At 35.5% G+C, this 22,259-nt stretch overlaps 1 protein-coding gene across 3 annotated transcripts in view; it reads left to right on the top strand.

The window, feature by feature from the left end:
* DIAPH2 (diaphanous related formin 2) overlaps nucleotides 1-22,259 on the top strand; it is a 798,971-nt gene that overhangs the window by 69,028 nt on the left and 707,684 nt on the right. For 2 of the 3 annotated variants that reach the window (XM_064482987.1, XM_064482985.1), the window contains one exon: nucleotides 4,831-4,851. The exons of the other annotated variant lie outside the window; for it this stretch is intronic. In XM_064482987.1, coding sequence (XP_064339057.1) covers nucleotides 4,831-4,851 — 21 coding nt within the window. The remainder of the gene's footprint in view (nucleotides 1-4,830; nucleotides 4,852-22,259) is intronic. 3 annotated transcript variants of the gene reach the window in all.

Here is a 22,259-nt window from a genome sequence, read left to right as displayed (position 1 = left end):
CATGCGCTCACTAACCAGTGACAGCAATTTGCAGGTGTTCCACTTAGTCTGCAGTTTGTTACATGAAAATTTCAGATTTTGAGGGAGAAGACACAAGCATAACCTAGTCACAAGGTTTGACTAAGTTTACATTAAAGCTATGTATCTGGTATCTGCTTGCATGAAATTTTTAGCGGTATTTTTAATAAGCAGTTTTGTTATTTTTTTCCATTATTTTTTTGATGCTACCTATGTAAGCTACCTCATAATTGTTATTGTACAGCTTCATTTAACGTAAAGGAGGGTGCTTAAGAGGAACTTTAATTGAATGTGTGTGTGTGAGTCTCAAGACTTGAAAGTAGGGCTCTTTGAAAAGACTTGTTTTCAGCAGGAAAAACTTAGTGTTTTAATGCAATGTGTTGCTTTATTCATTTCCTAAGGTGCTTCCAAAAATAGTTTTCAGGTTTGATTTATTTTTGTAAGAAAAAAAGTATCTTTTGAAAAGGTGAATTGTCTCTCTTAAATTTCTGTGAAGAAGCTTTTCACATTTAGAGTTCAGAAAATCACTATGTGTGTATATATTATATATGCATGTGTATGTATATATATACACACACACACAAAACACAGACCCAGTGATTTTATGTTTGTGTGGTATGTATATTACACATACACAGTCATATTTAAAACATACATAATTTAAATTTAAAATGTTGACCAGTGAATAAAATAGTTCTTCATTGGGAAAATACGTTCTAAAATTATTTGGCTGTCCTGTTAATGCTATTTCAGTACAGTAATTGCAGTGGCAATTACTGATGCATTTTGCCCTGAATTCTACTATTGTATTGATTCCGTATTGTACTTTAAGCAAGCTAAATCTGAACGCTGAACTATTTAAACATAACGCATTGCAGCTCTGCCAGAGCAGAGCAACAGCATGTTTTTTAATTTGCTTCTGGTATCCAAGGGCAGAAATATGTTTCAAGTGATAAGTGAAATTTGCCATGAGCGTCGTTTTCAATAGAATTAGGTGAGGCATAGGGTTTTACTTTGAAATTCTGATGAATCTCCTCTCATTTTTGCACTCAAGTTATTGTTCACAGTAAAATGCTTCAGGAAATGCAGGGTGTACCTTCAGTGTTATTTTTTCAAATTCCTAAAGGCAAATACACTAGTAAATCCATACGGCTGAATCTGAGTGCAAAGTACAGATAGTATTATATGAGTAATTATGTGGTGTTTTTAATGACAAGATTTTGTTAGTGTCTCTGGCTCATTTGTTGTTGTTTCTGTTTGTGTAAGTGGGACTGAATATGATGCAGACTGTATGAAGGTCATATTCCTTAACCTTTTGATTTTGACTCTATCTCTGTGTAGAACTTACTTTCACTTGTTCTTACACTGTTTCCTCTTCAACCGACCAGAAAAATGCACATTTTAAGTTATAGAATCATTTTTTAGATTAAAATTCTAAAATTTGGGTGAATGTTAGATGAGCTCTCTTGAATTGCTTTATTTGAAAGATGGAAATGAAATGTTTCTCGAAATACATGAAAATTCTGTGTTTAAGGCATTAGCTTCAAAATCAGTACTATAACTAGTAGATGACTTAAATTTGTTTCATTTAGCACACACATGAGCACCTGACGTGTGTACAGAACTTTCATTAGAGTTCTAAGGTTATACATTTTATTTGCCAATATTTTTCATGGACCCAATATTAGGATGCAAGAAAGCCTGTTGATAAGCATGTTTTAAAGCTTTCTCACCTTGGTGAGACATTAATTAGTGCTGAGTTTTCTGTGGCTAAAACAAAGAAAATTGCATATATGATTTTCCTTTTGAAGGTGAGAGGGATGCCACACAGTGACAAACCATCTTCTCATCCTTTGACTGCTGCATGATCATGACAATAAAATTTGCATAAATTATAACCTCACCTATGGCTGTTTACCTGTGTGTAAGCAAGGTTTCCATCCTGCTGTCTTTTTTGTAGGCTCTAGATATGCTTTGCATGCTATGCTTTTTTATGCTTACTTTTTCATCAGCTTGATACACTGGGTCAGAATGTTTCCAACATTTAAAGTAGATATGATTGTAAGCACTTCTTTATGAAAATACTTTACAGATAGTCAAAACTTTCAAACTTGAAGTGAAAACAAAGTTAAGGGCTAGAGTCCCTGGTGGAAAAATGTTTTATAGTCATATGTGAAACATGTGAGAATTATAGTTAAATTTAAACATAAATTGTACATATACCTCTTTAACACCTGCATTAGTCATTTTCTATGGAACTGGAAAAGAAACCAATGAAATATGAGCACTATTAATAAGAAACGCCTGTCATTCTCCTGGGTTCCGGGGTAAGGACAGTAAAGCAAGATAAAACTAATACACAGGCTTGTGCTCAAAACCTGTTTCTAAAGCAAAGGAGAGTCTTTTGTTGTGTAATTGTGTCCAAATTAGCCTGAAATAAGAGAATATAAAGGAAATTAAAAGATACTGATTGAAAACCATTGCTTAGTTTTTTTCCCCTTCAAGTCCCATAATGTGAAAGGAAAAAAGTAGCTTGAGTTGCTGTCAGTGATGAATGGACTTTAGATAAGGGAGCAGAGAACAGCCTCTTCTCTGCTCGAGCTGGACTCGCACGCTCATTGCAACAAGCGCAGTTATGGCCCTGACCCAGGGCAGTTGGTACACGGATAATTTGGCCACAGATAATGCGGAAGAGTAGATTTTCAAAACACCGACTTGTTTTCAGAAATGGAAAACCAGGCTTTTTTAAATATTGCAACATCGTCATACTGATTCATAATCCTGAAAGAGGCACAATAAATGCATCAGTGATTTATTGGGAATCTTACATGTTATATTTTAACAGGCTATATAGATAGCTATGAGGAAACATTTAGTCATTGAAATCCTAACATCAGTTTGCCAGATGTCAATGCCATTAGGATAATACTAAGAAACTAGTTTATTTCTAACTTAAATTGCAGTCTTTAAAGTTGAGATTTAAAAATATGTAAAATGATATTTTTATGAAGTTATCACTGATTTAAAAAATGTGATAGGAAATAATTTAAAATAGTGATAACCAAATACATCGATAAGTTTTTTTTAGATTGACTCACATAATAAGCAGTTGAGAGTTGCAGTATGTCTATTAGTATGTGTGTAGACATATATTGTGGTTTTGCCTTGGCCATTATCAGATATTTTCTTTCTCAGGTCTTTTCCAGGCATTACCTGGATATGGTGAAACAATTGAACCCAAACATGACCAAATCAATTTCTTTTGGCTTCCTTGGCCCATGTCATCTGTTTGCTGGATGTGCTTTAGCTAAATGTAATCATTTTGCCAGTTGAATGAATCATTAAATGGGCCATATTCTGGTCGTTTCACTGAATATAGACCTGCCTTAATTGTTAAGACAGGCTTGCATTCTTTTTTTAGTTTCATGTCTGTGCTAAATAAATAAGGGACAAATAAGACCTCTGTCTTTTTGGTGGGAGGAAATAATTTAGGTCAATAGCATATCTTTGAATTCAGAAGACTGTTAATGGCACCAAAGAGGCTTTTATTCAACCAAATAATCACTGCCTGTAAATAGTCTGTCGAATGAATATTTAAGGAAGCAGCTTCTCCAGTTGGAGATTCATGGATTCCTCTGAAATAACCTAGTGGGAAACTGTCATTATCTTTTTGTATCTTGAGGTATCCCGTTCAATTTAGGATTCTTATTGGGATTTCAATTACATTTTTTATTTTTAAAGTACTAATTGAAAAATAGAACACATATTGATAATAACTGCTATCAGATTAATGGTTTAATTTTTTATTGAGGTATAGTCAGTTTATAATGTGTTAGTTTCAGGTGTACTCTATAGGGATTCAGTTCGTTGGTTTTAGATTATAGATTAGTTCTTTTTTGAACATGATATTCAAGTGTGGAAATCTGATAAGAATGATTTATATTTGGATTTTGGCATCAAATTACATTTGGAACTCTGATTTTTGCCTCTTGCTTTCTTAAACACAGTTCTGCCTCTCAGAAATTCTTTTATCTCTTAACCATTAGGAAAGCTTGACTGAAGTTGCAGTTTTTGAGCTGTTTCCTCCTTATGAGTAACTGTATGTTTAAATATAAACTGCTTCTTTGTCTTCACATTATATAGAAAACTCTGCTCTTGTAATAGAAATGCTAGGATGACCTAGAAAACTAGAATCATAAGCAATCTATCTTTGTAATTTTCAAGTCTAATATAAAACAATGTTTCAAACCTTAAATTCATAACAATATAAAGTTTTCCAGTTTTCAGTCTAAAGTTTATTTCTTAACTTAATACATGACTTTATATGCAATATTTATATTCTAAAACACCTGATTTCAACCTAAACAGTATACTGATTACAACAAGGAAAGAGAAAAAAAGCAGTATTTGGAAAAAATTCAATTTTCTATTGATAATTTTTGAGGGGTTGTGGGCTGATGAAATATCTGATTCCTGATTACATTTAATCTTGCATTACTTGATATTTAGACTGCACTGGCTGAGTAGCCGATTACAGAATATTAAAAAAAATTCTCAAATAGTAATCATCTTTTATTTGGGAATCTCTATTTTGCAGACTTTAAACATTTTTGAAATATGGTAGAAATCAATACCAGTGTATTTGTGTTAGCCTCTAGATCTAACATATTAAAAATACACATATGGTTAGCTAGTTACTAATTTACTAAACACTTAACTTCTGTGAAAAGCTTCTGATTACTAATGCTGTTGCTGTTTGTTTGTTTTTTTTTTTTCACACCATAATCACTCTCCGTTGACCCCTGCATGCAGATAGTTGGAAGTAAAGTTACGGTGAGTACAAAAAGATGTTTTACCCTTAGATGTGAACGTGTGCTTTTGGGGATTGAGTGATTTTTGCTTATAGTGTTTTATATGTTTGGTTCCTCTTTTGTTGTATATTTTAACCAAAGCAGTGAGAAGAATATTAAGATCAGGTGATTAGAATTTAGCTATGGTAAGTATTTTTCCTGTGGCTTTGGGGAATGCTTTAGAACTAGAGTATGCTTGTATATTTTGTCTTAGAAAGTTTTCCTTCCTTTTACAAATTTTTTTTGGAATTGTGCCTGTTTCATTCAGTCCTTACGATTCTGAGGAAATTGTGTGTTTGACCTCAGTTTTGCAGGATGACAGGGAGAGACTCCTAAAAGGCTGGTTGATGCTAACAGGAATTCTTATCAAAGTATCTCACTTTGCTTTAGTATCACTGAAGCTCAGAGTGTAATGAAAGCAACCTTTGGTGTTCAGTTAGGAGGCCTGAGTGCTTGTCTTGGTTGGGTGCTACTCCACAGCTCTGTGACTTTGGGCAAATCATGTGATTTCTCTGAGGTTCAGTTATTAAGTGGATAAATTGAAGTGATTGGCTTGAATTATCTTGTAAGGTTCTCTCTGTTCCCGTCTTCTAAAGGTTCTGTACTTGAGACACCGTATTTCAGTGTCAGAGTGACATGATACACTGTTATACATAATACAGCAAAAGTGGCCTGTATTGTGATTAAGAGCTATTTGTAATTATCTGCCCTTCATGATTCAGCAGTCTGTATTTCAAAAACAGGGTAGGAAACATTATCTACAGCATCACCAAGTACCGTGATATCTGGAATAGTGAATATATTTACATTTGTTTTGCTTTTAAAAATTGAAGTCCTCTTTTTTTCTTTTTTAATTCATGCGACATTTAGGGGGAAAAAGCTGTCGATCTTTTGGGATAATTCCAAAAATGAACAAATATTTCTTTAGCGCTTATTATGTGCCAACATATGTTTTAGGTGCCCTGATGATTAGAAAATAAGAATGAGAGAATTTATAGTTTCAATAATATATGTTGAAATAATCAAACCTTAAATTGTGCCTGCTGAGTTTAAGAGTAATAGGAATACATAAGCAGGAGAGAGAAGTAGAGTTAGAGTAATTGGAGAAAACTCCATGCAAAGTTCTGGACTTTCAGGAATAGTTAGTAATGGTAGCTGGGATTTGACTGGGGAGGAGAGAAGGTGGAGAAGCTCTCAGATTATGGAAGTGACATTCAATGCAAAGGCTTGGAGAAAGAACCAAATTTTGTTGGATAGAGGGGGTGGAGGAGAAGAGGGAAGTGAGAGATGAGGTTGCCTTTGTTAGAATAAAGAACAAAAACGTATATTTGAAAGATTCAAAAATTAAGTTGGAAGAGAATCTTGAAGTCCAGGTAGACGATGAGAAATTAGTTTAGCAAGCAAGTGACAGGAGGAAGAGCAGGGTTTAAGAAAAATAAATTTGATAGTAGTAGGCAGGCTGGATTAAGCTAATGGTTCTCAAAGTTGAAGCTATACCGAAATGCAAATTTTCTCCCTCATGGGGTCTGTGATAGGGCCAAGAACACTGCCTTTTTATCAAGCACCACTGGAGATTCTTCAGGTAGGCTGTAGAGCTCACTTTGAGAAAGACTGGATTATGGTAGACATTTGTTGGGGGAGCTACCTAGGAGACATGTGTGAGTCAGTGAGGACCTGCATTGAACTGGAGGCTTGGGTGTGGAAAGGTGGGGTTAAATAACAGAGTTTTGGGCAATAAAGGAATCTGGAGCTTATGTTAATGTGGGCCAGAGCCAGCCTCTCTATCGGGCCTTGGCACCATCAGCAATCCAATGGCCTGTGCCAGAAGTCACTAAAATATTACTGATTTCTCCACATCCAGTCAGCAAGTTCTGTTGATTATTATTTCTCCTAATAACTCTCAACTCTCTCCCCTACTTACCCTCGCTGTTGCTGCCTTAGTCCAGGCTCATCATGTAAGACACCTGTCATTGCCATCGCCTCCTCAATCATCTCCTGGTCTTTGCTCTTTCACCCCGCCCCTGCGCGCTGTACAGTGTCACAGGAGATGGTGCTGCTTCCCCCTCAGGACTTTCAAAGGGTCCCCTATTGCTCTTTGTGGTCTTACCCCTGCGTCCTTTTCTGATTTCATCTCCAGCTGCATTCTTACATGCGCCTGTTCTCTATCTGTCCAGGAACGGTTGGCAATTCCTTAACATTCTGCTCTTTAATACCTGTAAATCAAGCATATCCTATTTCTTTGAGCCGGAATGCCCTTTTCTTCTTGACTGTGCCCAGCAAGGTCCTAAATAGCCATCAGGATTAAGCTTCATGTCAGTCTTAGAAGAAGAAGCAGTCTTAGATAACTCCTTCCTTCCCGTAGCACCATGTATATAGCTCTATTATAATGTTTATCATATTTTATTATTATAAATTATATGTCTGTCTTCCCCAATGAACATAGCTCCTGCCCTCAAAATACCAGGTCTAATGGGGAAGATAGGTAAACACAATAAAGATAAGATCTGAAGATATAGTATAGGAAAGGTGGCAGAGTGGCTGCATATGATTCAGTGATCAGTTTCATCTTGTCCAAGAGTGTTTTGAAAGACAGTATAATGAAGTAGATATTATGATTGATCTGCAGTAGAAACAGTTTCATACCCATTGCTTTGTCTGTGAGCTGCTGCTTACATTGGAGTCTGCAAGTCTTGCAATAAAGGGAGGAAACTAGAAAATCAACTTCTAGAGGAAGTGGTAAAGGATTAGTTCTAGTTTTAGGTGGGAATGGTGCCTTCAGGAGCAAAGGGCAAGCAACCTTTTTGTCGTTGTTGAGACTAGAGATAGGAGTGAAAAAGCAATATTTAAAATCACACTGGTGAAAGTCAGATACAAAACGGTTCATTTTATGTGGTCTCATTAATCTACAAAAGATGGGAAATGTTTGTTGATAAAATGGACAGATAAGAATTTCATAAGATGTGTTCCGGAGAGAAGAAATAACAAGTATTATGGGTGCCTAAAGACTACATGTGTTGGTCAGAAATTGAGTGATGTAGAAGCCAGATTGAAAATGGAAAGATAGAGTATGCCATGCACCAGGTCTACATGACCTTGTCTTTGTTTTATCTATCCAGTGTTGATGAGAAGCAGAAATGGTGGCATTTGAGGCCTTCCTGTTCTCAAACTACCATCAGCCTTAGTTTTCACTATTCTCTTTTATAAATTTACTTTAAAAATCAGGCTGTTGCAAAAAACAAAGAACCCGATTAAAAAATGGGCGGAAGAACTGAATAGACATTTTTTCAGAGAAGATATACAGATGGCCAACAGGCACATGAAAGATATTCCGTGTTGCTAATCATCAGGGAAATGCAAATCAGAACCACGCTGAGATACCACCTCACACCTGTCAGAATGGCCATCATCAAAAATAATGCAAATAACAAATGTTGGTGAAGACATGGAGAAAAGGGAACCCTCGTACACTGTTGGTAGGAATCTAAATTAGTGAAACCACTGTGGAAAACAGTATGGAGGTTTCTCCAAAAACTAAAAATAGAACTACCATATGACCCAGCAATTCCACCCTGGTGTATATATCTGAAAAAAATGAAAACACTAATTTGAAAAGATAAACATGTACTCCATTGTTCAAAGCAGCATTATTTATAATTGCCAAGATATGGAAGCAGCCTAAGTGTCCACCCACAGATGAATGGATAAAGAAAATGTGATATATATACACAATGGAATACTACTCAGCCATAAGAAAGAATGAAGTTTTGCCATCTGCAACAACATGGATGAACTTGGAGGATATTATGCTAAGTGAAATAAGTCAGACAGAGAAAGACAAATACTGTATGACATCACTTATATGTGGAATCTAAAAAATACAACAAACTAGTGACTATACAAAAAAGAAACAGTCTCACAGATATAGGGAACAAATTAGTGGTTACCAGTAGGGAGAGGGACAAGGGGAGGGGTAATATAGGGGAAGGGGTAATACAGGGGCAGGGGATTAAGAAGTACAAACTATTATGTATAAAATAAACTACAAGGATATAGTGTAGAACATAGGGAGTATAGCCAATACTTTATAATAACTATAAATGGAGTATAACCTTTAAATATTATGAATCACTATGTTGTATACCTATAGCTTAGATAATGTATATCAACTGTACTTCAATTTAAAAAAAAATGAGGCTGTTACCTGAACATAACCATTTGCTCAGCTTCATGCAGTCTTGCTTCTGACTTGGCTCATTGGATCTTTTTGTTTGTTTTGTGCTTAGAATATTTTCCTTCCTGTGTCAGCCTTCTGCCCATTTTCAGCTCTTCCATGAAATCTGCCTTGATTCCCATCCCCCTACCCCCTGATTTCCTCCTAGTAATTTATCTGAACTTCTGTAGCATTTTATTTTTAACTCTTATATAGAATCACTTTCTACTTTATCTTATAGTTTCTATTACATTATATGTTCTTTAATGGCTTCTTTTCTAACACTCCTATATTACTTTAGGTACTAATAATGTACACCCTTGAATAATATTCTCTATTACCCAGTGGGTCTGTCTTTTTATATCCACATTGTAGACCCTAAGAAGGGATGCAAATTTTAGTAGAGGTCCATGCGTTTAGAGGCAAATCGACCTGAGGTCAGCTTCCAATTCTGCTGCATACTAACTGTGTGACCTTAAATAATTTACTTAACATCTCTGAACCTCAGTCTCTCCATCGATAAAATGAGGATAATACTCAATTCAGGATGGGTTTGAAGTTTACTGTTGATATTTAATATACTTAACATATAAAAAGCCTTGTAAAAAATAGGTCTAAATTACATTTTTTTGGTTAAAGATATTAAATTCTATAAAATGCTTGGTCTGAAAGAACATGAAGATTACATGGTAAAATAAGATAATACTATGAGCTGCCTTTTTTTGGCTAAGTACGCACAATGTGTGCAGTTTGATAGGATGATTTACTCTTGGTCAAGAATGGTGGGAAGGATTCAGCTGGATGGAAAAAAGAATGTTTTGCTTCTATAGGAAGCTGTGTGTAAATGTAGTATAGATTATTGCTGGGCTTTTTTGAGAAAAAAATTAAAACCGTATGTGGTCTCAAGATAATATTGACGAAGTCATTTTAAAGGTTTAATAAAATAGTTGAAGATTTGTTATAGATGCCATCTACGAAAGGAAATGATAAAATATCTTGTCAATATCTTAAAATAGCAAAAAAGAATTGAATAGGCTAGAGATAGAAAGAACTGAATGGCTTTCTCAGTGTCTTCTAGTTATAAGTGCTGTAAACTTTTTGAAAGAAAATAAATTGTTTTTATTATTTAGTAACACATTACATAAAACAGATTTAGAAATCAGCTAAGATGATTGATTTGATTTCACTGCAAGACAGGAGTAATTTCCCCACAGGTGGAAAAAGAACCATTCTTCTGTAGGGGGGAAAAAAGAGTAAGCATTGACATGATTACATATGATAATTGGAAAATTGCATTATAGTGACCAGATCTAACAATGTTAAATATAAGGTAATTTCATGACAGAAATAGATGAGCGCCTAGGGCAAGCAGTAGGGAGTCTTTTGGGATAGTGCTTGTTTTGGCGTCCTGAAGCCCTGAATTTGAATTCCTGATTCAGCACTCAGTCATTGCCGTGACCTTGTTAACCTCTGTAGCCACAGTGTCATTCCTTTCTTGGACAGAAAGTTACTGGACACCTATTACATACCAGGCACTATCCGAGGTGCTCGGATGGTGAACCATACAGATAAATTCCTCATGGAGCTGACATTCCAGTTGGGGAGACAGACAACAAGACACATCAAATATAATGGCAGGTCTTGGTCAGTGCTATGAAGGAAGAAAAGCAAGATGTGAAAGCTGAGTGGGATGAGGGATGCGCTGTTTTAGATAGGTGAGCCCTCTGAGCAAGTGACATTTGAACAAAGACATGAATGAAATTGGGGGAGCCAATACCGCTACTGGGGAAGAAAGAGCTTTACATAAAAGGCACAGGGCATCAAGTGCAAAGGCTTTGAGGCAGGAGTGTGCCATGAGTATTGGAAGAATAGCAAAGAGGTCCCTGTAGTTGGCGGGGAGTGAACAAGGGGAAGTATGGGGGTATTTTTGTTAAGGTAACTAAAAACAGGTTAAACATATCAGTGGTTGTAAATGTGGAAAGGTAGGTTAAGGTCATTTTAGGAGGGCTGTGCCGAGGAGTTGGTACTTGAATAGTGAGGAATCCTGGAAGGTTTTGAGCACCCGGATGACAGAATCCCAGCTGTATTTGGGGAAGCTTAATGGAGCAGTGGAAATCAGAGAGGTTAGAGTCTGGGGCAGCGAGTTGAAGCTGGGAGTTGTTGCAGTAGTTTAAGTGATAAGACCGTGAACTGGAGAGTGGTTGGTAAAAACTAGGTGGAGTTTCTGGATGAGAGAGAGAGATTGTGGAAGTAGACCATATCAGCCTCAGCAAAGGACTAAAGAGGGCGGAGGAGCCGTGTGAATCAGTAATGATGGAAATTGCAAGCGTGGGCGACTGAAGTGATGGTGACTTGAGCATTCGTGGAGAAGTCAGGAGCAAGACCCTGTTTGGAGTAAAACAGGATGAGTCCAGTTTAGACCTGTTAATCAAGGAGAAATTAGTAAAATCACAGAAACAGAAATAAGGTGATCACCATGCGAGACCATTTCTTTAGCACTTGTTGCATTGAGTAGAATTTTATAATTTGGTTTTCTGTTTCAGACTCCTACTTTTACTATTTTAGATATAGTCTCTGTACATCGCTGCTGAACATATGCTGTTTATCATTCTAATAGCATTTATCTGTTTATAAACTGCAGCCTCATTATCTGTACTAGGCAATGAAGGTCATGTGTACTTCTCTGACTCAGTGGACCCAGATAGAAAAGAGCTAATCATTTTGGCATATTTGGAATATTGCTCACTAGATAAGCCATTTTATATTATTAGAATGTCACAGTTGTACCTTTTGCAGTGTTTCTAAATAATCTGAGTCAAAAGGACAGTCCCATCATAGGTGAGGGGCAGGTACAATGTATGTTTGTTTGATCTAATTGGGGCATCGGAATCCAGGGCGCTGATTAAGTGAGTATTGTAAGACCTTTTCCTCAAAATAGAGCCAAATGAATTCATTCCCCCAGTCTAGTGAAAAAGTTCATACTGAAAGAAAGTTCCTGTTAAAAATATAATGGTATGGCCAGGCTCAAAGTAATAAATTGAAAATGTTATTGATATGTTTCTTACTACAAGCCACCTAGTAATTATAATATCCATAAAATACCACTCAGCATGGCAGGATGTATTTGTGGACTGTTAAGATGCTATTGTATTATTAAATTGAAGTTTTATTAGTTTACTGATTGAATAGTATTGTAATGATTACTTCATGTAATGTTACACTTGCGTCAGAACAATTATTTGAGTATGTCCCGTGAAAAAAGACCAAATCTTACTTTGCTGGCTTTAAAAAAAAAAAAAATTATATAGTCCAGAAGGGGGAGACAAAACATTGATTATTGAAGTTTGAAGTAGCTGCTTCCTGCTAAAACATGGCTTTCTTGCACTCCAATTTGCTTGTTTTTCCTTACAGGTTTAGAAATTGTACAGTATTTTAAAAATTTAGTTGTATGGTGATGACAATTTTCTTAAAAATTAAATTCAATCAGAATAAAAATAATCAATGCAATTATTTTTAGCTAGTATATATAAAGTAGAAAAACTCACTTGGTAATCTGATGAAAATAAGACCTGAGACCGTTTAATGATGGTATATTTTATAAGTGATCTTTAAAAAATAGCACCAGCACCATTACAGTTCCAATTTCAGTCTTTTCTAATTTCATATTCATCGTGTGCAATGAGTAGCTCCTTTCCTATTTCCTTATGTTTTAATACTGCAAGCCAGCTTGTGAATTATACTTGTTTTAGATAGGAATATCTGCATATGTTTTGAAAGGTTTTATTATTTAAACCTCCATTCATTTTTAGAACAGTTTCTTATCAGTCCCTTCCCTTCCAGTGCACTGTCGTAAATTGCATTATTTCATCCTGCCAGATTAAATTCATTGTTTAAGGAATGCTAAGATAATGTCGATTATAAAATACTAGCAAGTCATCTTACCTTGGGCATTTGGAAACGTCTAAAAGTATGGATATTGACTTTAGTTTAGACATATGATTTGTAAATTGATTACATTAATATTTATGAGTATGGGGTAGTTATGTCTTATAGTATATCCTGATATTGCCAACAAAAAGATATCCTTTTCATGTAGGATTCTGCACTGCCAGTTTATTTTCTGTGTATTTTGATTGTGATCATGTTACAAATTTCAGTTGAGGATATTTCCCTGTGTATATTATCAGGTAAAAAGAACACACTTAAAATCTGATGCTTGGTGTAAGACTTTTGAAACTAGTGTTGTCATTATTTCATATTGCATTGATTTTTTTTTTTTTACTTAATGGCAAAAATTTTGATCAGCCATATAGCATGAGATAATTATATAAGTGTTTTTTTGTGTGTATATTTGTTTTTGTTAGGTAATAAGGTCTCTGTACTGTATATCCTTTAAAAGCTATGTGTAAAATTTGCTGTTACTGTTATCAAACTTTAAGTGGCGTGGCACAGGGATATTTCTTAGGAGACAATGCTTTCTTGATCTAGGTAGCATTGTCCTCAGGAGAAAAACTGGACACGATAAAATTATGATCAAGGTAGGGGTAGGGTACAGCTCAGTAGTAGGGAGCAGGCTTAGCATGCACGAGGTCCTGGGTTCCATCCCCAGTACCTCCATTAAAAAAAAAATAAAGTATGATTCCATTTCCCATTTCAGTTAATCAAGTTTCTTTTACTTGCTCGCTTATCTGTTAGGAAAGGACTGTGTGGTTGAACCAAAATCAGCTCCTGTGAATGGGGTAAGGGCAGAATAGGATCATCTTAAAAATGCCACCTTAGATTTATAAAAGTGCTTTAGAGTTTTTAAAGCCCTTTCATGTATTTTCTCATTCGAGGTGCATATTATGTGTATTTCTGTAGGTTTGTGCATCATTTTTTTTTTTTTTTTTTTTTTTTTTTTTTTTTTTTTAAGGAGGACATGGCCTCTATCCTCAGATTGCTGGGGTCTGGCCATTTTCCATGGAGTTTTTTTTTTTTTTTTTTGAGTAGTATATACTGTCCAAGGCATTTCCCATCTGTGGTCAACAGATATTCATAATATGGATTAGTATCCAGTTTATATGCTTGTATGAAATGCTCTTTGAGCCTAATGCCTTGTGGGCCTGCATCTCTAAATAATGGTCATGTGACTAGTAACTTTTAAGGTAATTTTTTTTAAACTGTGGTCACCATAATTCAGATACCAGGATTACTGCATTAATTGCATGGGCTATTATAGTTGCAACCACAGTTACCTATCAAAACAATATAGAAAACAAAAATGAATTTTAAGAGCATCAATCAAAGATAGAAAAAGCTTTCTGAGTTCATTTTTTATGCTGATCTGTTTGTAAATTTTTACTAACCTGTCACGGTTCCTTTCTTCAATGAACTTGTGATCTAAGGAGGAAATAATTGCTCATGCAATGTAATTCTTGTGCTTTGAGTACAGTAACTACTTTGTATACTTTAGATGAATCACTTATTTTCATTGATGATGATGCTTTTTTGGCAGAGGGGTTTGTATCCAGAGAGTTGTTTTACAAAGTATGATTGGCAGCTGTAGTGTGTGTGTGTATCTGCATATCCATCTATCTGTTTATCCTCTCATTCAAATGAGGTTACATAGGTTCCCTCTATGTTTGAAAGCTGAGAAGTTATAAGAGAACTGAGACATTTCCTCAAAATCATTTTCAGTTTTCTTATTGTGTGGAATGTTTTTGCTTAGAATGAGATAAGATAAATGTTATAGGCTGAATTGTGTCTCCCAAAAGTCACATGTTGGAGTTCTAACCCCCAGTACCTCAGAATGTGACTATTTGGAGATTAGGGCCTTGATTTTCCTGTCAAGATGGCAGAGTAGTAGGACCACGAGCTTGCCTCCTCTCTCAATCACAACAAAATCGCAACTGACTGCTAAGCAACTATTGACAAAGAGAGACTGGAACCTAGTAAAAAAAAAAAAAGGCCTTCTTCAACTGGAAATTAGAGCCTCTAAAGAGGTTATTAGACTGAAATAAGGCTGTTAGGGTATATACCCTAATCCAGTCTAACTGGTGTCCTTACAAGAGGAAATTTGGATGAGGAAACACAGGGGTGTGCACAGAGGAAACACCAGGTGAGCACATAGAGAGAAGGTGGCCATGTGCAAGCCAAAGAGAAAGGCCTCAGGAGAAATAGCTTCTGCTGCCGCATTGATTTTGGACTTCTAGCTTACAGACTGTGAGGAAATACATTTTGGTTTTTTAAGCCACCTACTCTGTGGTTGTGTTGTTGTTGTTATGACAGCCCCAGCAAACTAATACCATATATAATGTTCATTCTGTTAATAATAGGTAACCTTTAGCGGGCACGAACTGCCGGGAACTATGCTAAGCAAGTTCCATGTCAAGCTAACTTAATCCTCGTAACAGTTATCACTCTCATTTAATAGATGACGAAAGTGAGGCTTGAGAAAGTAAGTACATTACATTGCACAGTAAGTACGTGGGAGAGCCAGGACTGACTCCAGAGCTTGGCCTCTTAACCAATACCTAAGTAAGAATTTGGTAGAAATAGACTTACCACATGATCCAGGAATCCCACTCTTGGGCATATATCCAGAGAAAACTCTAAGTTCAAAAGATACATGCACCCCAATGTTCATAGCAGCACTATTTACAATAGCCAAGACATGGAAGCAACCTAAATGTCCATCGACATGACTGGATAAAGAAGTTGTGGTGTATATATATATATATATATATATATATGATGGAATACTATTCAGCCATAAAAAAGAATAAAATAATGCTATTTGCAGCAACATGGGTGGACCTAGATATTATCATACTAAGTGAAGCCAGAAAGGGAAAGAAAAATACCATATGCTATCACTCATATGTGGAATCTAAAAAAAAAATGATACAGATGAACTTATTTACAAAACAGAAACAGATTCACAGACAACGAAAACAAACTTACAGTTACCAGAGGGGAAAGGGAGTGGGGAGAGATAAATTGGGAGTTCAGGATTTGCAGATACTAACTGCAAATAGGAAAAGGAATGTGTATATGTGTGTGTGTGTGTGTGTGTGAATGAATCATGCTGTACACCAGAAATTAACGCAACATTGTAAGTCAACTATACTTAGATTAAAAAAAAAATTCGGTAGATTCCAGGCAGGTATGGATACGATCATCACCATGGGTACTTACCTTACCTTCTCTAACATTATCATTTAGTCCTTCACCAGCTGGAGAATGCTTCTAGTCACACTAACAACATAGAGAGAGCCCTGCCTGTGGGAAAGCTGCTCTGTCAGAGAATTGAATCCTTCTAGGCAAATGTTGCTCTCTAGGCCAAAAATGATTGAGCAGACATGGTTTTTGTGCTTTCAGAGCAGATATTTGAAAAAAGGTAACATCAACTCAGATAAACAGAATGTACTGTGTGACCTAATATGAGGAAAGAGTGCTGCTCCATGAACCAAACATAAATATTAGAAATAATCCCAGTTTTAGCAGTTGCATTTAGTTTTTTAAAGCCATTTTCCCCATGTCTAAAATAGATTAGACATTGTGCCTCTTTGAGTTTTATATCATCAGTGTTCACCTTTCTTATGCACTCTTGCCTTTTATAATTAATTTCAATTAAACATGAGTTTTGCTTAATATTGTGTAATTAAAATGCATATAAGCTCTCAAAGGGCAAGGACTATGTCTTAATACACCTTAGACATTTTAAAATACACTAGGCCGTACCAGCAATAAAATAATTAAACATCCTTTTGTTGCATCTACGCATATTCACAACTCCTCTGACACCGAACTGTATGTAAACTGAAACCAGAAAGCTGCTTTCATAGTGCTTTTCAAGATCAGAAGTCCTCTTCCATTGGAAATGCAGTCCAGCATCTTACAATCTTGTTTTTGTCAAGAATAAACTCAATTTCTCCTCTTGCAGTTCAGACCCCTTTCCCCTTGATTTGTTTCCCACTGAGGAGAATTGTTCACCCTCACCCATGCAATCTGTCTTAGGTACTTGGAGATTTAAGTGGCCCCTCGGCTTCCTCTTCTTGCGCCTGCTTTCACTTTTCCATATAGTGCTGCCTCCTTTTTAGTTGCTTTTGAACTGTGCAGTTTGAGACCTCAGAACTGCAAGTGCCACTTAATAATGCACTCATTCTAAATGCTCTCAATCTCATTTTACTCAGCGTGTGTGTGTGTGTGTAGTTTCTTAGTTTTAGTGGTGTCACCTTTTTAATAGTGATTGTGATTTTTATATACAGATGTGACTAAAGAATACCAAGAACCCTGCCTCCCTTCCATCCTTTTCTCATTATGTAGGAAACTCCGCACATAGCTAGCTCTTCATCACACCAAATAGAAACATCCTGCATGTTTCATCTAGAGTTTTTCTCCACTTGTTTTTGCTCACAGCTTGGTGTACAAAGGAAATCATACCCATCGGTAAGCCACTACACAAAATGGATGCTCAGGGCATAAATTATAACACAGTGAAAATTACAGCATTTGGACTTGGAAGACCTCAGGTTTGGCTCATAGGTCTGTCTCTTGATGGCCAAGTGATTTGGGGTGAAACATTCAACCTTTCCTGAGCCCAAGTTATCTGTAGCCATCCTGCCATCCTAACAGAATTATGAAGTGCTTTGTAAATGGTAAAACACACTACACATTGAAATCGTTGTTATAGTAATGATCAAATAAATGATTCTCATGGTAGTTCCTAATACACAATTTTTGAGGTGTTTTTTTTTTTTTTTGTTTAATTGTTTTCTAAATAGAGATATGGGGGATTGAACCCAGGACCTCGTGCATGCTAAGCAGGTGCTCTACCACTGAGCTATACCACCTTGCCCTCCAAGACACATTTTTTTGGAAGACAGTGATAAACCACAACTACTGCCAACCCTTCAGTGATCCCTGCATGCACACGTTCATTCTTTCATTCCTCGGGGTCACTTTCAAAGCCAGCTATACTTATAATCATTGTAAAAGCTCAGGTCTTCTAAGAAGGACCTGGACCACAGACTGCATTTAAAAGTCACCCTTTTTATGAAAAGGCACAAGCAACCATTAGAATTATCCCCAGTCTTCCATCTAAATGTTGTAAACTGCATAGCCATGGTCTCCTTTTCTTATTTCATTTGAACTCTTTTCTTCAGCTGAATATTATACATACTCTACAAATTAGGGGTTCAGCTACTTCCTAACTAAGGTCATGAGACCTCAGAGGTGGCAGAGTTTCTGGAGTAGTATTTTGATATTGATAGTAGTTAAGAATTGGTGGATATAGCTCAGTGGTAGAGTGCCTGCTTAGCATGCACGAGGTCCTGGGTTCAATCCCCAGTACCTTTAAAACAAAAAAAAATTAAAGAAAAAAAATTGGCTTTTTTTTTAAGTAGTACTAAATGTTTACATGTAAAAGGCTGTGTTTCTTTTAAATATGTTTTAAACCAAGTATATAATTGAAAGTAAATGCTTTTCAAGTTTATTATTCTCATTCTAAAAGTAATATAATATGTTTCAGAAAATTGGATAATGACGCTAAGGAGAGGGAATTAAACAAAAAACATACCCTCATAACCCTAACACAAACTACTCTTAGTAATTTGGTACTGATATCTAGTCATTTCTCTGCTGTGTAATAGATTTTTAGCATGGTTTCTACCACTCCTTGTAGCTATATTTCCCCTTCAGAGATGCATCTCTATTTTATGATGAGGTAAACTGATACAGATGAGTTTTGGTAGATTATATCTTCCAATTGCAAAGTAGTATTTTAACCAATCCTGGTACCCTCACTTTATTTAATTATAGCCTGGGTACTGTAAACCCATTATCTAGAAGCATTTGATGTCTTGAATAGTTATGGCATGATTTTATCTTTGGTAATGTTTGATTATGTGAACAGTCATAAGCCATTTTTAAATGTTTTCCTGGATAGTTTAAACAAATCTAATGAAAAATGTCCACGATCTATTCCATTATTGGATGAACATAATATACAAATTTCTATGAAGATATGAAACACCACCAAATCTCAATTGTTTCGAATAGGTAACTATTGATAATGTGTTTTTCTTATTTATGAGCTATGAATAATTCAGAGAAAAATCTAGAGGTGTTGAATGGATACAAAGTAGCAGGAAACTATCAATAAGTCTTTATGCAGTTGTATAAACCTCTATATTCATAACTTTTGGGGGGCGCTGTTGAACTACGGTTGCAAATGGAGCAAGCTCTTCATTTGGAAAAATTACTTGTATTAAACAGATGACTGGGCTGAAAAAGCTGCTAGAACAATTTCATGCTTTTGTTTTTAATGTAGTCCAATTATAAAATGTCACATCAGATTGTGAGTATACAAATGCATAATTTTAATTTTATTTCTGAGTTATCACATTTTAAGAAGTTGATTAAGATCACCCAAAATATTTTATAAGCTTTTTGTGTGTAATAAATTAACCATTTGAACTGAGTTAGAGCAAGATTGGAAGTTTGGCAGTCAATAAACCTTTATTAAAGGAATGGATCAGTTATTTTGTAGTTACCCATTTCATCTTTCTTAGTAAGGATCTTGCTGCCACATTTTACTATTTGCTCTCATTTCTTATTTTGAAAAGTTTCAAATATGCAGAATCGTTACAGGACTATTACAGTGAATACTCACAACCCTCACCTAGATTCTCTAATTTTTTCACATTGTTGTATTTCTTATGTTCTTTTCTTTTTTTTTTATTTCTCCTTTTTTCTCTTTTCTCAGTGTTAGCTGGTGATTTGTAACACTTTACCCCTCAATACTTCAGCATGTATCTCTTAAGAACAAGGACCTTCTCCTGAACAAGCATAGTATAATTTTAACACTCAGAGAATTTATCACTAATACAATACTATTATCTAATATGCAGCCCATATGCAAATTTCCCCAACTGTCCCTCTGAGAATGTGCTTCGTAACTTCTTTTCTCTAGGATCTAATCAAAGATCATGTGTTATATTGTATTTTTAATTCTTCAATATAGAACAGCTCCTAGACTTAAAATTTTTTTCATTTCATTAACATTTTGATGGGAGCAAACCAGTTATTTATTTTACAGAATGTTTCTCAGTTTTCATTTGTCTGATTGTTTCCCCATAATTAGATTCAGGGTAATCATTTTTGTCAAGGGTACTGCGTAGGTGATATTTGTCCTCAGTGCATCATGTCACGAGGCACAGGGATATCAGTTTGCCCTGTTATTGGTGATGTTAAGTGTGATCATTTGATCAAGAAAGTGTCTTCCATATTTTTCTTTGTATTTAATAAATGATACATGGGGTTATGCTTTGAGATCACGTAAATGAACTGTTCCCCAGCATCATTTCACATAGTTTAAACATCAGTTGATGATTCTTGCCTGAATCAAATTATAACTGGGGTTTTTACAAAACGGTGATTTCTAATGACATCATTCCTTCCACATTTATCATTTGGTGTTCTTATTTACAGAAGAACTTTCCAGAATGGTGGGTATAGCTCAGTTGTAGAGTGCATGCTTAGCATGCATGAGGTCCTGGGTTTGACCCCCAGTACCTCCATTAAAATAAATAAAGTAATAATTAAATAAATAAAGGAAGAACTTTCCCTTATTTCCCCTTCCCCTTTTAATTAAGAAAAATATTAGTATGGATGAATGGATACTTTATTTAAATTCTTTTCACTGCTATAGCTTACTGGTAGAAACTCTGTTAAAAATCTTTCAATTACTTGCTGAAAATAACAAAGAAATTAAACAGTTAATACCTGCTTGGTTTGACCTTTGTGAGGTAATTATACCCGCACTAATTTATTAACTTCATCTCCTCCCCCCACCCCAGCATCCCAGAAATTTGAAGTAATGAAATGTCGGACATGATACATTTATTCACGGCAGTTGTTATATTTAGGCCTTACTTAGTTTCATTGCTGCATTTTCCTTCTGAATATTCTAAACATTAAAACCTATTTTTGTATCTTATCAGACATAAGAAACCTATCAGATTGCTCTTTGAATTAGAATGCCTTTAGACATCTTGATTTTCAGAGTTCCACTGTTCTTTACAAAGTCATGACAGTTTACCTTTAGCTGTTATCAAGCATGAATCTATAAATACTCACAAATGTGTTTTCTGAAAAAAAAGTATGATATTTGCATACAGGAACGTGGGTTGCCATAGTGTTTGATCATCCAGAGGAACGCTTTTCAAACTGTCTTCCATGCACACTTTTCACCCAAAGCTTTGGTAGAGGTACTTTCATGAGTTCTGCAAATTTTCCCCCAAAATCTGTTTAAAAAGAGAGCTGTACTTATTTTAAAAGGTTACAAAAATAACTCCCATGTTCAGAGACATCCGGATGAGTAATTTATAAGACCAGATAAATTCATTTCTATGTACACCTCAGAATGTAGCTTCTCTGGGCATCTTTAATGATAAAGTATCCTAAGGTTGCAAGAGATGCTGTTTTAAAATTAAACTCTTAACAGGTATAGATATTTATTTGTGAAAATGTGGGTTTTCTTCATATAACACAACTAAAAAAAAATGTGTATATCATCTATATGCTTTGTTTAATAGGACTGTAGCTCTTTTATAAAATGCCTGATGTTAGATGTTTCTGTTTATCCAAATAGTCTCATTGTTCTTCTCGACTGACTTATAAAATCAATTCCCACTAATGAATTACTACTTTAATATACTTGAAAAAATGGTTAGTCTTTGCAAAAAAGTTTTTCAACTACCAGCCTTAGACAAAAATACCCATTTCAATATGTAAATTTAGGAGACCCATTATTTCAAGTATGTGTGTTTGTATGAATTTTAAACGTATTTCCTTTCATGGAACATCGAATCTGGACTTTAAAATTCGCTTTCCTTGATCCTAATAAAATAAGATAAAGAGTGGAAATTAGGAATTCATGCAACTCTTAGTAAAAGCAAGAATACTTTTAGCAGTCTGGATTGAGGGGCTGTGAAAAGCAGCAGTGCCACTTAGCTGGAAATCTGTGTGGCTGAAATATAGGTCGTGGCAGAATGGTTCAGGAGCTTTGACAGGGACAGCAGTCTTGTGGCATTACTGTGTTGCAAAGCTGATGCTGGAGTTGTATTATCTATAAGATCAAGGTTAAGTTTAGCCAAAAGTTCTGTGGCCCTTCATAATCTATTTCCAGATACTCCTTA

This window comes from Camelus dromedarius, chromosome X (genome assembly GCF_036321535.1).
Source record: "Camelus dromedarius isolate mCamDro1 chromosome X, mCamDro1.pat, whole genome shotgun sequence".
NCBI lineage: Eukaryota > Metazoa > Chordata > Mammalia > Artiodactyla > Camelidae > Camelus > Camelus dromedarius.
This window is presented reverse-complemented; position numbering and strand designations above follow the sequence as displayed.